The sequence below is a fragment of the Seriola aureovittata genome, chromosome 10, assembly GCF_021018895.1.
Source record: "Seriola aureovittata isolate HTS-2021-v1 ecotype China chromosome 10, ASM2101889v1, whole genome shotgun sequence".
In the NCBI taxonomy this organism is placed as follows: Eukaryota; Metazoa; Chordata; class Actinopteri; order Carangiformes; family Carangidae; genus Seriola; species Seriola aureovittata.
This window is the reverse complement of record NC_079373.1, coordinates 24,964,283-24,981,545: the sequence shown is the minus strand read 5'-3', so window position 1 is coordinate 24,981,545 and position 17,263 is coordinate 24,964,283. Positions and strand designations below refer to the sequence as shown.

Here is a 17,263-nt window from a genome sequence, read left to right as displayed (position 1 = left end):
AGCTCTGTCACCCCCGGGCGTTAAACTGTTGATAATAAAAAAAACTGTCCCGACTTTAATAGAGACTGAAAATCAGCACAAATGAATCCAGGACTCACCAGGAAGGACTGACACTCCAGCAGCGGCTCCACTCTGTGTTCTGACAGGATGACGGTGCAGCCGGAGAACGCCTGCTTCAGAGTCTTCCTCAGGACCTGTAACGTTCTGCTCAAACACACACACACACACACACACACACAGAACCATCTTCATCATCATCATCAAAGGCCGTCTCTCTCCACTGCTATCACATTAGCTTAGCGTTCTGCTCCTGTTAAAGCTGACATGAAAGAGGAGGCAGCGCTGCCCTCAGGTTAAACTCGATTGCTCATTATAGGCTTCATTTACCATCATGACCCCCCAACCCCCCCCCCCCCTTCACATATGGCTACACACACACACACACACACACACACACACACATATACAGCAGTTCAGAGTTACTGTAAGCACTCTAGATTGTCACCATATGCAGTGACAGGAACACTACACATGCTGGATTTGGGTGACTGATGCTGTGCAGTGATCTCACTTCACCGGACGCCACACACACACACACACACCCACCCACACCCACACACACCCACACCCACACACACACACACACACACACACACAGTGCAGTAGGAAGCTCCTCGCTTACAAACACTATTAAAGCTTCTGGTGTCTCACACAAAAAACGTCCACAGGGAGAAACAGACAAGCTTCATGGTGGCGAGGAAATGTGTTGTAGCTCATTGCTCAAATACAAACACCTACATTTACCCGACGCTGCAGGTGACATGAAATAGAAATAAGAGTGTAAACAGAGGCCTCATCTATCTGAGCCTGTCTGCAGCATTATCTTGTCTCACACACACACACACACACACACACACACACACACACACACACACACACACACACACACACACACTCACACACACACACACACACACACACACACACACACACACACACACACACACACACACACACCACACACACACACACACACACACACACACACACACACACACACACACACACACACACACACACACACACACACACACACACACACACACACACACACACACACACACACCACACACACACACACACACACACACACACACACACACACACACACACACACACACACACACACACACACACACACACACACACACACACACACACACACACACACACACACACACACACACACACACACACACCACACACACACACACACACACACACACACACACACACACACACACACACACAGTGTTTCGGCGTCCATACTGACATGGGGTCGAGGTAGGCGGAGGGCTCGTCCAGCAGCAGGATGCGGGCCTTGCTGAGGATGGAGCGGGCGAGACACAGCAGCTGTTTGTGTCCGTTGCTCAACACGTTGCCGCCGTCCTCCAGCTGAAAGTCCAGCTTGTCGGGAAACTGCTCGATCACGGACTTCAGACCCACCTGAGGACACGCAGGACAGATTCTTGAGGACAGAGTCCGGCGATAAAGAGGCATTAAACTTCCTGCTGCTTCGTTTTAATAAGACGAGTCTGACCCTGCAGGACGTGGCTGGTGTCACAGCATCATATAAAATGCTTATTATACAGCAGAGCAGCAGGATGATGGTCCTGCCGTCAACTAGACAAACAATGAAAATAACCTGCGTGGTAAAAAAGTCTTCAACATCTTATTTCCCTGATATTCTAGCGGCATGAAAAGAGAAGGAACTGGAGAGGAAACTGGAGGCTCACCTCCTCGGCCACCCGCCACAGCTCCTCGTCGCTGTAACGTCCATGTGGGTCCAGGTTCATGCGGAACGTCCCCGTCAGTATAAAGACTCTCTGTTCGATAAGGAGAGAATCAGCAGACTGGGTTAGACAGGTTGCCTTAAATTAGCAACTAACTATTTTTTCGGGCATTTGATGCAATTTGATGTTTCACAGCTTCACAACCAACTGATGACGTTCATGTTTATTTGCTTTGGATATAAAAAAATTAAAAGAAAAGAACGGAGGTCTTAATAGACTGCTCCAGTTTCATCCAAAATGACACAGATTCAATTATAATTATATATATAGTTTTTGAATAACCCTTAATCTTAGGATGAGTGATCTCAGATTTAACTGCTCTGGTAACAACATAAACAAAGCGTTATCTGTCCAGACAGCGGATGTACCTGCGGCACCACCCCGAAGGCCTTCCTCCAGGTGTGCAGGGACACGGAGCTCCAGGAGACGCCGTCAATGGAGATTTCTCCATCCGTGGAGGCGAGGCGCAGCAGGGCGGAGAGCAGGGTGCTCTTCCCTGAACCCGTCCGACCCAGCAGACCCACCTGCACAGACACACCAACAGGACGCAGATATCTTAATCACCCACAGAGTATTGTATATGCTGCATGTACACACTGCTGCCTTGAGGTGTTCAGGAGTCTGTAAGTTCTCCATCCTCTTTGCTGCAGCCTCCAGGCAACTATTAGCCCATTTATCAGGAGGCCACAGAGCAGCTAATGGGACGGGGCTGAAGCACTGACACTTACCGAGCTCTGCTGGTCTCCAGGATTCATTATGCAGAGCTCATACTGACTATAATTACTGCCAGGAGCAGAGAGCAGAGAGCCGACAAGTTGTTTGGCCAATAATGCCTGAGCTCCACTGCCCTAGACTCTGGCTCAAGGAATTTCAAATTTCAGATATTACAGATGTGAGTCTATTTGTTGCTGCTGTTTATAATAAGACCGTTCTTGCTCATTTAGTCATTGCAATCATTTGTTTTATTAACACAGCTCCCCTCGGGGTCTTGCTTATTTACCATTTGTTGATTGTTGTTGCCTCTGTTTGGCCCCAGAGAAAAATGTCATTTTTCTTCATTTGCACGTTGATAAATGACAGTAAACAAAAAACTTAATTACCTGCACAAATTCCTCTCATTTGTAACTTTAACTGCATTAACTGATTTTTTAAATAATCAAAAAGACAAATATTATCAACAAACCGTTGCCTATTCACACATGCAGCAGGTAAAGAGCTGTTGTTGTTTTCATGTTCATTTGTATCGTATGTGACCTCTATGACCCTTTAATGTCGGCGCCCCCCCGCTGAGCCAAACACTGCTCTGATGTTTTAAGATCCAATAAAGCAGAGCTAACATACGTCACTCTGCCATATTTCATTAAGATCCAGTCAAACACACACACACACACACACACACACACACACACACACACACGCAGACACACACACACACACACACACACACACTCGTCACTCAGGACTTACGCTCTGCCCCCCCTCCACAGAGAAGGAGATGTCACTGAGGACGGCGCGTCCAGCCTTGGTGTATTTGACAGTGAGGCCCTGGACGTTCATCTGGCCGCGGTTGGGCCAACAGTCGTGGGCGTGGGGGTTGTCGATGACGAGGTCGGGGCTTCCTTTACCGCCGGATTTCCCCGGCAGCGGCTCCTCTGACGGCAGATCGATGAATTTGAACACCCGGTCCACCGAACGCATCTGAGAGGAGGGAGGGAGTTTTAGGACATAAACCAGTCACAACTCTTCTACACCTGTAGACGACCTCTGCTCCTGGAGCGGGAGAATTAAATCAATCATCACTTACTGTTGCTGTCAGTATCCGGCTCTATGCTTTATTAAGATGGTTTCTCTTTGTACTAAACAACATGAAACCAGTTAGAAGAAAGGGGGAGAAGGATGAAGGATCTCTTGCTTCTTTAGCTGAATAAACAAAGTTAAAACCCACTGAAATATCAGAAATACATATTCTCATAAAGCTCAACACTGAATAAAAGTTTCAGGAAAGGAAAACTAAACCGAGTTTTTCTTCATATTTTATCAGCTTCTCTTACCGTCGCTGGAAATGTTATCTTGTTGCTTTAATGATTTTCCTTCCCAGCTCACATTTGAATATCAGTCACACTGAAGAGCTCTGCCAACTCCCCCAAACACACACACACACACACACACACACACACACACACACACACACACACACACACACACCGTGTGTGTGTGTGTGTGTGCTGAACAAAATGTCCTGCACTGTGATAAGCTCTGTCAGCTTCACTAACCAACATGAAGGGAAAACAACCACAGGACGGGAACAAACAGGTTGAAAAGATGCCTCACGAGGTCTTCATGACTCTCAGAAGCACCTGCAGCTCGCCCTGCTCTTCCTTTGACCCTCTACAACAGCCTATGATGATGATGATGATGGGAAGAGGAGGTGATGCCACGTCGACTTCTGTTACTCAGAACAAGAAGAAAAATCAACCGGCGGACACTTTTTTAACCCAAGCACAGATGAGGAATCTGGTGACAGGAGGAGTCGCCTATCGACCGTCGATTAATGGTTAAACCGATTTAATTACTTAACATTTATGAAGGTCACTCTGATCGGATGGATCGGACACCAGGAAAAGAATTACAGGGTCGAGGTTTGGTGAAAAAACTTTTTCCATCACTTTAAAAGAAGCAGCTGGTGACTCTGTATCCCCTCAAAAGACCAACGGTTGGATTAGCAGTGACAACACTACAGAGCGGGGGGGCGCGTTGGGTTTTCAGGTTATCTCAGCTGTTGCAGAGAAACGACTCACTGACCAACAGCAGAAAGTCTACAGATATTTTTCCAGCCAGATGTTATCAATAACTGCAGGTGCATCCTTTCCAAATAAACTACATAAATCGTATTCAGCGCCGCAGCACAAGCTCTCTAGACAAAGGCGTGCGGAGATCTCGTCTGAAAAGGCGGCGGTTGATGATTGGTGGCACTATGGTCTCCAATCATCCAGAGTGTAGGGGTGTGTGTGTGTGTGTGTGTGTGTGTGTGTGTGTGTGTGTGTGTGTGTGTGTGTGCAGGCAAACTTGAACAGGAAGTCAAAGAAATTAACAGATAAAATGGAGTGGTGTGGGAAAATCTGGGAAGGTTGAACGCCAGATGTGCAGAGCTGCAGACGCAGGTGTCACAAAACAAACTCATACATGTTCAGGTAGAACCTCTTCTAATGTGTGTGTGTGTGTGTGTGTATGTAACACTTCACACACACTCTCGACCGGCCACTGGCTGCACAGTATTTAGATGCGATGTGTGTGTGCGTCTGCGTGAAACACATACCAGTCCGTCTACCGTGATGCTGGTGATGACGGCCCATTGAAAAGTCCCCAGGATGAGCATGGCCAGGGCCACGATGATGCCAACCTCCCCTGGTTTGTCCTCTGTAGAGTACACACGCACACACACACGCGCGCACACACACACACACACACACACACACACACACACACACACACACACACACACACACACACACACACACACACACACACACACAAACACACACACACACACACACACACACACACTAAGTCATTGGTATTGTCCAATCAAAGCTGCTCTCTCTGATGTCAGAGCGGCACTCAGGTGTTGCAGCTCGGCTCCTGGCTCTATTAGAATCTAATGAGCTGTGAAATGACCCTTTAATCTGCGCTCCACATAAACACAGGCTATGACGCAGCAACACGTGTTGAAGTGTGTGTGCGTGTACTTGTGTTTCCCATTCATTTAATCAAACAAACGCACGCTTCCTTTTTTGTACGTGATTTTATCCGGCCGCATTCCAACAGTTTTGATCAGACAAACTGTTCTGTAATGATCCTGGTATCTGACTCTGCACACTGTGACACGCAGATAACACTGAGGCTTCTCCACTTCACAAGCCCCAGTGGAAATAACAAGAAGTTCCTACTCACAGTGTCAGCTGCGCGACACTGGTTCGAAACCTCAACTGCAACAAAAACAAATGATGAAAAGATTCTCACGTCCAGTAGCAAGTGATCAGGAGACACCGGTAAGTGGAGCAACCAGATACCAGCCGAGCTCCTCCCAGACATCAGTCCTCAATATTATATATGCGATCCCTCGTATGAATAAGTTGTATTAATTTCTTTATTTATTTTTATTTTTATTTACCTTGTGCACACGGTGTCGTCTGTGCCGACTGATGACTCTTTTTTTTTTTACTGCAAACCAAATTTACCTGCAGGTGCAAATGAAGTAACCTAACTTATACTTTTAGGCTCAAACTCATTAAATCAGTTTTTCCAACCATCCCGTCACTCACGGTTGGTTCCCACGGCGATGAAGGCGGCAGCGCTGAAAAACAGGACGAAGATCATGTCGCAGCGGAAGAGGAACCAGCGCAGCGTCGTCAGGTAGTGGAACCAGGTGGCCGTGTGAGTGTTCAGCGCCTTGTGGAAGAGCATCTCGAAATAGGTCTGACGCCCAAACGCCCGAATGGTCCACAAGCCCTTGATGGAGATGATGAGGTGGGAGAAGATGGGGCTGCGAGCTGCAGGAGAGCACAGGAGAGAGGGCACATACAGTCTTTTAAAAAACAAAAAAAACAAAAAAAAAAAAAAGGTTTGACATTCTGCAAGTTGCTCAACAAAATATTAGTTTAGTCGGTCCTATCAATAAAGCAAATGAAGCGGCTCAGATTAGAGGTAATGAGAGGTCCGGTATGCGATGAAAGAAAAAGAACAAAAAGTAGAAGAAGCAGAACGTTTTCTTGTTACTGGGACAGACAACCTGCGTCAGACAGAAGCGAAGGGAAATGAGACAAAACCAATTTGGATGATTTTACTCAATCAATCATGGGATTTATAAGGAGGAAGGCAGATGAGGCATGACAGAAAATAAAGGATTGTTGGTAAAAAAAAAAGAAGAAGAAAAAGAAAAAATGTTGCTAATGAAGAGACTCTGAGGTTTTTGTCTGGAGCTCAATGAGCAGAGAGCAGCTCCATTCATTGCCCCCTGTGAACCTGCACGTAGTCCGAGGTCCTCCAGACAGGAAGCTGTTCTTATGTTGAGATGTGAGACTAAAGGGGGCGGAGCTTTTGCTGTCAGGGCGCCACAACTCTGGAACAACCTGCCCCCGATTGGTTGAAAGGAATTGAGGAAGTAAGCATTTAAAGTTTGCATTCAGACAAGTCCCACTGCAGTATGTGTCCACAGCTCAAACTGTCCGATAGGTCGGGCGCGCTGTAAACACAGCCTGTTTAAGTAGCACGCTGTCTGTTGTACAGGCAGTAGAGTCACAGGAATCCTGGTCAGATATCGACACAGATCTCTGAGTAACACAAACAGAACAATGGTGACAAAAAGCAAAATCATCCCGAATAAATACTTGAGTGACTAACACACATAACTTCCACTGCGTTTTCGTCCGACACGCTGCCACGTGACGTGAGCAGAGGGAGAGACACCAGGATGGGGACGGAGGAAATCCCGGCTCGGCTCATTTCTCTCTGACCCCGACGTGCTCTCAGCTGCTCCGGAAAGACCTCGCCACCGCCGTCACCCAAACACACATTCAAACGCCAGAACCAGAGGAGCAGAGCAGGATAGTGTTCGTCAGCAAGTCCAGTGACCCGCTTTTGTTTTTTTTTAAACTGGTTTGAAATGAGTTTAAATTGTATTAAAATAAATCTACATGCTCTAAAGTATATTGCTGTTTTTAAGTATCTTCTTGTGATGTATAAATATTTTCATGCACTGAAAAGGAGATCAAGTTACTTCACTGTTTTTGTCCAAAGCAACTTCTCAGTGAGTGTATTTACCTTTCATAACCACAACACCTGCATTATTCCCTATAAAAACAGCAGTTCAATTGTTCTCAGAGGGGAAAAGAAAAAGCGTTTCACGAGAGAGATGCTGACATGAAATGTTTTGGACGTCAGTTTCATCCAATTTCAGTTCACGCACCCGAATCATACAGAGCTGGAGATAGAAATATCTCCCAGACTTCTCTGTTTTCACGTCTAGTTGCCACTCGGTTCGTGAGAAAACGAGAACTAATACAATCTCTGTATTTATTGCATCTTATTTTTCAGTACTTCCCGTCTGTACGTAACAATATTTCCTAAATAAAATCAATGTCAACCTTCTGAAGCACAATGAACTTTTTTAGTTTAGTGTGTAACGCCTCTGCAAATGGACACAAAAAAAACATTTTATAATTTCTGTTACCAGCTTTGGCAAGAAAGAGAAAAAAAATATTGTAAATTAAATTTCAGACTTGTTAATAACTTGATGCTCTGTAAGACTTTGTGTCTGCAGGATACAAACACAGAGCGCTGGTGGAGGCGAATCTAATAAGAGTTAACTACATCCCCTAAAAGTAACACTGATCTCAGCAGTGAATAAAACCCCTGAGCATCTTATCACTTCACTGTTCAGCTTCGTTTCCTGTTCGGCAGATTTACTTCTGCAATAAAAGTTTTAAGATCAAAACAAGCCAAAACAAACTTTTTTAGAAACATCTTAATTCCTTTCACAGGGACACAAAACACGTGGTTAATTGGAGGATAAGATATTCTATTCACTCTGCCTCGCTTCCTTTACCAGCTCCCGCCCCTCTGAGGCAGTCCGTCCATCCTCTCCCTCAGCCCTTCCTCTTGTCATGTTTTTTGTTCTTCAGCGTGACCTTTTCCCCCGTTGGCCCTGGGCCGTCCACCATCTCCGTCTGCCGCTGAGCAGTTATGATGACTGTGGCGTTCGCTCCCCAGAGTCGCACTTCCTCTGTTCACTCTATCAGTTTTCATCATGTTTTCACTTGAACTCTTCCTGAATAGTTGTCATTTCATTACTGCCCCCCCCCCAACTCTCGCTGTCATTGTTTGATTTTTGCATTTAGAGACGAAATATATTCTGTGATCCCAACCTAAATTGGATTTCAAGAATATATATTATGTTTAAAATACAATTTTAAGCTGTTTTTGGAAGCCGTTTTATATATTTCACTAAATTTTGTTTGGATTTACATATTGCAAATGCACATTTTCCTTTTATATGAGAAGATCAGTCTCCCTAGTCTGTACTCTATGTCCCAGGCAAACAGATAAATAGATCTGTGCACCTGAACACACACTCTGATAAAACACATTCACATCCTGGTCACCTGGAAGTAAGTCACACTCCTGGCTCTCACCTTCAGCCTCCAGCAGTTTGAGTTGCTGTCCAGTTCGTAGGAAGTACTTCCTGAGGATGACAAAGATGACAGCCAATGGGATGGCAGCGATGAAGATGTACGGTCGCATGATGGACACCGTGAAGATGGCGCCCGAAACGATCAACGTCAGCTGGTGTGAAAGTAAAAATAAAAAGGTTAAAACACATTTAAAGAGCGAGTTTTTGTTGTTGGTCAGGTAAATACTATGCTGCGTAATGTTACGTCATCCATCGGTGCCGGTTAAATACCTGTATGAGGTCAAACAGCACCAGAGGCAGCATGTCATCTATGGTGGCCATGTCTTTGGTGAATCTGTTCATGATCCGACCTGGAAGCCGAAAAAATGACAACGTTAGTGCGACAGTGAACGTGGTTTAAACAGCTGTGGTTCTAACAAAAAATAAAATTAAATAAAAACAAAAATGGGTGAACACGAGCATTTATGATATTTACATTTTCCTCTAAAAGAAATACTGAGAAACTTAAAAAAGAAAAAGCACCCGTCTTCATCGTGTTGAGCACAGCCATGGGGGCTCGTAGCACGGCGCTAAGCATCTGCTCGTGCAGCCGTTTGGACACGGTGAGTAGCGTGTGCACGAGCGGGAGACCCCTGAAGAAGCCCAAGGCCAGCACACTCTCCGACGTGGCCACGTAGATGTAGATGATGTAGTAAGCGCTGGTCGGCGTGACGATGACTGCCAGGTGGACGGGGGGCGACGAGGCGTTCGGGTGCTGCTCGCTGATGTAGTTGGGCGAGGAAGGGTTGGCGCCGTCCCTCCAGATGGTGCTGGTGGAATGAAACACAGACTAGATTTTTAGACTGGGAACAGAACAGAACACACTGGAGCCCTGACACTTAATAAAAGTATAAATAAGGTTAGAAATCTTGAATTTAACAAAACACAGGATGAATGATTGAGGAACACATGCAGAAATCTTTTTAGTTTATGATACTTTACACATAAAACACAAATAAGGAATCTTCAACTCAGAAAGTCCAACATTCAAAAGCAAATTTGTAATTTACTTGAACATTTAAACCCTGTTTTAACATATGTTTCACATCTGTGACGTTCATATACTTACACAAATTGCATATTAGAGTCAGTTATAAGAGCCACTACAAAAGCATTGAACATATGATTCTACTAAAATGATCCTCATTAAACATCCTCATCTTGTGTGTTAAAAACTGCTTTAGCTAATAAATGATCATTTCTAGTATTTCTGCAGTGGGCAAATATTGCAACAGGCAGGGGAACAACAAAGCACCACTGTCTTCAGTTTTAGCCTCACTAACACACCTAACAGGGTTTTTGAGATTGTAGAAGAGCCGATCAGAAGAGGTGATCGTCCCAATAAATTACTTCAGAGACTTATTTTTTTTAAATTGATGCCTTGGTGTGTCCAGGTCTCAGTGAGGAAACAGATTTCACACCTTTCTTGTAAAATAGCTTACCCCCTATTTTTTTTCCTTTTTAAAAATGGTTGGCTTCATTTAATTGCTCACTTTTATTGAACATAATCATGATGGTAACTATTATCTTCTTGTCTGTGCTCTTAATGCCGGTGAGATCCGTCTATAAAAGGAATCTGGTTTTCCTTTCCTTTCCAACCACTGCCTGTTTTATTCCCTTTTTTTAAACTACATCCTTGTCTCTGTGCGAGTGAGTCTGAAGGAAGCACAGCAGCTTCCTTTGGTCACACTTACTCAGTAATGAGGAAAATACCAATGACTGAACCAGCAACCTGCAAAAAAAACACACAAACATTTATTGTTAATTAATTTTACATGACTTAAAAACAAGAGAAGAAAAAGACTTGACAGTGGTGGCAGTTTAACCTCGATGACGAAGACAAAGACGATGAAAATGAGGACGTAGACTAAGCTCTTGTTGGCGGTGATGTAGCGCAGGTAAGTGCTCCATGAGGTAGTTTCAAAGATGTTCTGACGTTCATCTGCGAAGCATTGCTGAGGAGAAACCCAGACACAGACACACGCAGCATCAGTTCTGATAAAATGTCCAGAAACCTTAACAGGAACATAAGAGGATCTTACTCGTGTGCTTCTAAATGAGCGTTGAAGAAGGTTCTCACAAACACCTACCTCCATGTCTTCTTCATCCACCTCCTCGCTAATGTCATAAACACTGTCCTTGGATAAGCGGCGGGCGTAGATGTCCAGCTCGGACACCAGGTCGCACTGCGGCGTGATGGACAGCTTCCTCCTGAAGGACGACTGTATCTGCTCTCGGCGCTCGTGGCCCTGAGCGTTGGTGATGAACGCCAGGACGGACTGGCGCCTCTGCCCGTTGAGATGCTGCAGCCCGTGGTGGTACAGGTTGCTCCTGGGGAGCACCTCCTCTACCTGATCGTCCTCAGGTACGACAGAGAACTTCCTCTCTGAAAGTTCGCGGACCCCGTCCTCTATCGTGGTGGACTGGGGCGTATTTGTCTGTTGCGAGTTCCCGATGAAGGAGAACTTGCGGGCGGCCGCCAGGGGATTGAGGATGAGGGACTGTTTGCGTTTTTCTGGGTAGCCATCGCCCACGGGATGGCTTTGAGAGCCAGAGTGGATTATGGGAGGCGGCTGCTGGCGAAACGACTGTCGGATCGGCTCTGGTCCTCGGAAGCCGGCGGTTTCGTCGATGGAGACCCTGCGGAGAGTTTCTGTGAGGATGGAGCTGCGTCGCTCCGCGTTCATGTTGTCGTAAGCCTCCAGGCCGAGGAGGAGGGAGCTGAAGTCGGGGCGCTGGGCCTGCAGCTCTGAGAAGGTGCCGTAGAAGTAGCAGTCGCCGTTGTGCAGCAGGAGGATTTTGTCCGCTCGCTTGAGATGCTCCAACTTGCTGGTGACCACAATCCGAGTCTTGGAGGCCATAAGTTTACAGATGCACCTGTGTAGGGATTCAGATAAATGGAGATATTCTTTTGTAAACCAAGCCAGACTATCAGAAAAAGGAGTAGCTGTTTATATAACAAGAACAAAGGAGAGCGAGGTGTCAGACCTTGAAAGAATGACCCACATTCAAATCTAACAAGCTACTGTCTGTTTATAACCATAACTGCAGTCAGGCACACCAGAACGCTCATTCAGCAGAGGGATTTTGGCGGCTTTTCCCCTTTGAAGGAATGCCAAAGTCAACACTTTAATATCATCAAAAGATACTTGTGTCTTTTCAGAAAACAAAAAACAAAAAAAACAACATTTCCTGAGAATGTTACAGTGCGATGAAGCAGCCGTAACTCACCACAGGCGACCTGATTGTGGCTGAGACAACAAAAGAAACCTTGACCTTGAACTTAAACTTCAGCTCAACCACACCCACCCCACCTCCCCCCACCCCCTCCACATGAAAGCCTCTCTGTTGGGATACACACTTCTCAAAGATCTCTTTCTCCGTCACGATGTCCAGGTGGGTGAAAGGTGCATCCAGCAGGTAGAGGTCGGCGTCTTTATACACGGCTCTGGGGTACAAAACACACACACACACACACACACACACACACACACACACACACACACACACACACACACACACACACACACACACACACACACACACACACACACATTCACAGTGAGTTAAGAGAGAAACATAGAGGAAAGGAAAACACTGGTGGGGGGTTAAGGTAAGAGAAAAACAGAATAATCAGAAAAAGATAAGAGAGGAAAACTGCACGGTGTAAATGAGGAAGTCAGATCCCTGCGCGGATAAATCAATACCCGTGAATATTCTCTGCGATGACGGAAGCCAAAACCCGATGAGTGGCTGCAAATTGATGCGAGGACACTAAAGCAATAAATAATGCACGTGAATACGAGGCGGCCTGACTGTAATCCACGCGGAGATTTAATGGAGTAATAAAGCCGAGCTTGAGGCCGTAGAAAGCACTCGTCATTTAAAAAGCCAGACAATAAAACACAGTTAGTTCAGTCAGACAGACACACAGATAAGAGCGATAGGTGATTGTTATCAGGTTATAATTACGTACAGCAGAGGCTCGGCTCTTTACAGCGCTGGGAACCAACACTGAAGCTCCGCCGGAGACAAATCAAATCCTACATATTTGTAAATAAAGATATTTTTATTGGCTTTCAGCAAATGGAGCCTCTTACTGTAGAAGTCGGTAGTACTGATAATATTGATAACAGTCATTTGTTTATGGCCCTGAAATTGAAATTCTCTATTTATTGATTTGTGAACCAAAGACATCTGATCATTGATAAAGGCTGGAGAAGTGAACACGTGTCGGTTTTTAAGAGAGAGAAGAAGAAAGAAAGTTGTTTGGTGAATTCTTCAGTCGGTTATTTTCCGTGAGGAGCTCCCTCTTTGATCCATGCACCGTGGAGCACCTGATATTTTGGCCCTTTGATTTCCCTCTTAAGAGGAATAAATGCCCATTTCTCAATTGAAACACAACACAACACAAGACTGTGGTGAAGAAACGGGAGATGTTGCTGTATTTGTCTTTTAAGAGCTCGGCATTGATCACAAGCGCGACTCCGGTATTTGACTTTTCTCTGAATCACGTCCTCTTTTTGTCCGTTGCAAAACAACACGGTTAAATAAAGCAGAGACAGTAATTATAACTAATCAGCAGAGGTGATCTGCAACGACAGACAGGGGGGTGGGGGGGTGAAACAGGAAGTACCTGGCTAGGCCGAGGCGAGCCCTTTGACCCCCGCTGAGCGTCACCCCTCCTTCGATGACGAGCGTCTTGTCTTTCTCAGGCAGCAAGGCGAAGTCCTAGAGAGGGAAACCAGGGGGTCAGTGGGGTAAACACACACACACACACACACACACGCACACACACACACGCATTTTATTGTCCGACAGTGCAGACGGTGAAACCAACTCTTCCATATCAGCCTCCACTGGCTTCACTGTGGTTGTCTATGGAGGTAAAACTGATCAGTTCTGCTTCTTCTTTCGGTTCCTATTTATTTCTTTTCTACATTTTTGGATTCTTTGCCCGCTGCACTGCCTCGGTACGTCAGTTAAATATGGAATAACCAGGGTGTCTGGCGTGCTACCGGTGAGCTAAATGGTGCAGTTACTGAAACTAGGTCAGTGGTTTGAAGACATACTGTAAACCTTTAACTGTATCCACTCACTGCTGATAACTCTGGAATGAAAACAACATCAACACTGGGCCACGAGGAGGAACGCTGACGGCTCTTAAGTGCGGAAGTTCAGCTGATGATAATGTTTTAAACCTTTATCTTATGTTTGCAATATGCAAGGCTGCAAAAGCTTTGTTTGTGTCTCCAGCTCCTGATGAGTTTTTAACCACTTGAATGGTGGAAATATTTTATTAGAACTTCCCCCTTTGCACTGTATGAGGGCTGGTTGTCCTTGCACAGTGTCCTTGTGTTGAGTTTTAACCTAAAAGAGACTCCAGCAAAAACTACTGCAGATCTTCTTTTCTTTTTTTTTTGTAGGAGTTTTATTCCATGAGGTGTTTGCGCAAATGTTTAGTTCATAGATGGAGTTTTGTGATCTAGTGACAGGCTGATTCTTTACAATGTGTTCTGGGTCAGGACGCTTGCAAGCGCTTTAAACAAATAACATTTTTACTGCTCTAACTCTTTATCTGCTAACATGCACAATAAATGTGTTATTTCACAGTTTAATGAAACTGTAACTGTATAAGAACTAAAAAATTGTTATTTTAATGGTCATTTATCTCAGCACTGTGTATCCAACCAAGTATAACACAGCACATTTTTTCTCTTTCTTTTCTCTCTGTTTCTCTCTCCCTCTCAATAAATCCAAATATATTTAAGTCAAATACAAAACTCTGCAACCCAAATATAAATCTATAGCAATAACGTTATATTATGTTATTTTCTTTGTCGTGCTTCAACCAAAATAAATAAATAAATAAAATAAAAACTACTCAGTATAACACCAAGACACCGTTTGTACACACACGACCTTTTACCTGGAAACCAGAGTCGTTTATGTTCAGATGATCACAGATCACAAAAGGCACAAACCACAGAGAGGAAAGAAAGGCGCATGAAGGATGTCACAAGTGGAGACACACAGTGTGTTTTTGGTGGCAGTTGATAATGACAAGAGACGCCCCACACCAATAAGGATGAAGTGACAGCACAAGTTTATCATCGTTAAAACTTCCTACCTTTTTAATGTCAGCTTCCGCTGTCCTGACCGGAGCGGCGTAGGGGGATTCAAGTTAACAGGTTGTTTAACAGCTTGTAAAATAAGGCAGCACAGTAAAAAAAAAAAGACATGTTGTGTGTGTCGCTGTGAACAAAAAGCACCTGCCGGGTGCCAGCGGCTTCAGGAGGGAAGACCACCCATGGCAGTCTGTCTGGTGCTTTAGGGGGGCAACAATAGTGAGGAGTTACAGTCACAAGCCCTCGTCACTAACCGCCTTGTCTCTGTCTGGGCAAATCTGCTCCACCTGTCGCTCCCGTCTGTCAGGGTTGCCTTGGGGATTTTTTCCTACAGTAAAAGCGATTGAAGCGACTGGCGAGACAGAGGATTCATGTTTTCTGATTGGTGCTTTTAAAAGTTATTGGTAATTATCTTACGAAGTTATCCATTCAGAACGAACCTTTAAATTCTTTTTCATTTTTGATCGCTTGAATATTCAGTTCTCACTTATATATCAGATCATATATAAATACATAAATAAATTTAGAAACTCAAGGTTTAAACCTGTCACTCTCAAACTGATTGACAGATTTTAAACAGAAAAAACTAAAAATACAACTAATAATCCTGTAAAAAAAAAAAAAAAAAGATTTTAATCTATTATGAGAGACAACCTTAAATGTATTTGATCAGATCGTGCCCTTAAATAAAAACCATTTACACTGGAAAATTGGTTTTCAAAATGGTGCTAATTAAACGCAGAAATAATTTTAAACTGCACCTGCTGTGATCTCAGACCAAGACAGAACAAGACGTGAGAAAATAGCACATTACAACCAACAATGCTCTGCCATCAACACTGTCGTTTCAGAGGCCGTTTGAACAGAAGCTCCAGAGGAGGAAATCGTCTCCTGTTTGTCGGCGTCGACACTCACAGAGCTCATAGGAAAACTTCATTTGCTCACAATGCTGCTTTTGTTATTTCAGTTTCATCGACGCCTCTCCTCAAAGACTAAATGGAGGCTGTTTTTTACACGGAGACGTCAATATCGCCCGTCAGCTTTGTTTGCTATGACAACATGTTGTGTTTTTGTCAAAACCACTGAGGCACTGTCAGTGTCACAGGAAATGGGACGTAGCGGTAAATAAATATGACAGCACGAGCTGCTGCTTTAATTTCAGTATACATAATACTAATAATGTGCATTTAAAATATCAACCATTTAAAAAAATGTCACTGTCATTTACATGTGTTTCAAGAATGTGATTTTGACCATTTTCAAGTATTTGGCTATTACGTTACTCAGTGTTACATGTGTTTATATTCCCACAATAGATGAATGATTTCATTACAGGTCAAATGTGTCTAAGATGTCAACATTTCTGATACTGGGTCAAAAATCTATTTCTTTACATCATAAAACATTTATGTTATTTAGTATTATTTTTATGTGTACATTTGCTGAGCACTTTATTAGGAACACCTGCTTATTCGTTCAGTCAGTCCATTCAGGCAGCAATGCAGTGCATGAAATCCTGCAGACAAGAGGTCAGCTGCTGATCTCCTGAGATTTTCATGCACAATAGTTTCTAGAGTTTTTACTCAGAATGGTGGGAAACACAAAAAAAAACTCAGACGGAAGCTCAGACGGAAACTCCTCGTTGATGAGGAGAATGCTCGGACTGGTTGGAGCTGACAGGAAGTCTGCAGTAACTCAGATAACCACCAACCAATCCATGGACCCAACCTGCTTCATGTGAATGACCAAAACTAATCAATAATCATTTGAATACTACAGCCTTTATAACTATTGTCGCCGACTATGTGCGTCCCCGTGTGGCCACAGTTTACCATCTTCTAATGTTTACTTCCAGCAGGACGATGCACCATGTCACAAAACAAAAGTCTGGTGTCAAGCTGGTTTTCACGCACGCGACGGTGAGTTCAGTGACCTTTAGTGACCTCCCCAGTCTCCAGATGTGAACCCAGTAGAACAGATCACCTGTGTGAGAAGTGATGTGATGCAGTCAAATCAACACGGAGCAGAATCTCCGAGGAAAGTTTCCAACATCT

At 44.4% G+C, this 17,263-nt stretch overlaps 1 protein-coding gene across 1 annotated transcript in view; it reads right to left on the bottom strand.

The window, feature by feature from the left end:
• Nucleotides 1-17,263, bottom strand: part of cftr (CF transmembrane conductance regulator) — a 34,530-nt gene that overhangs the window by 2,241 nt on the left and 15,026 nt on the right. The window contains exons 12-26 of the mRNA XM_056387925.1: nucleotides 13,718-13,812; nucleotides 12,443-12,529; nucleotides 11,172-11,958; nucleotides 10,908-11,036; nucleotides 10,776-10,813; nucleotides 9,565-9,851; nucleotides 9,313-9,392; nucleotides 9,044-9,194; nucleotides 6,176-6,403; nucleotides 5,170-5,270; nucleotides 3,321-3,551; nucleotides 2,222-2,377; nucleotides 1,797-1,886; nucleotides 1,334-1,506; nucleotides 99-204 (exon numbers count right to left, since the gene is read on the bottom strand). Of these exons, the coding sequence (XP_056243900.1) occupies nucleotides 99-204; nucleotides 1,334-1,506; nucleotides 1,797-1,886; nucleotides 2,222-2,377; nucleotides 3,321-3,551; nucleotides 5,170-5,270; nucleotides 6,176-6,403; nucleotides 9,044-9,194; nucleotides 9,313-9,392; nucleotides 9,565-9,851; nucleotides 10,776-10,813; nucleotides 10,908-11,036; nucleotides 11,172-11,958; nucleotides 12,443-12,529; nucleotides 13,718-13,812 (2,739 nt within the window). The remainder of the gene's footprint in view (nucleotides 1-98; nucleotides 205-1,333; nucleotides 1,507-1,796; nucleotides 1,887-2,221; nucleotides 2,378-3,320; nucleotides 3,552-5,169; nucleotides 5,271-6,175; nucleotides 6,404-9,043; nucleotides 9,195-9,312; nucleotides 9,393-9,564; nucleotides 9,852-10,775; nucleotides 10,814-10,907; nucleotides 11,037-11,171; nucleotides 11,959-12,442; nucleotides 12,530-13,717; nucleotides 13,813-17,263) is intronic.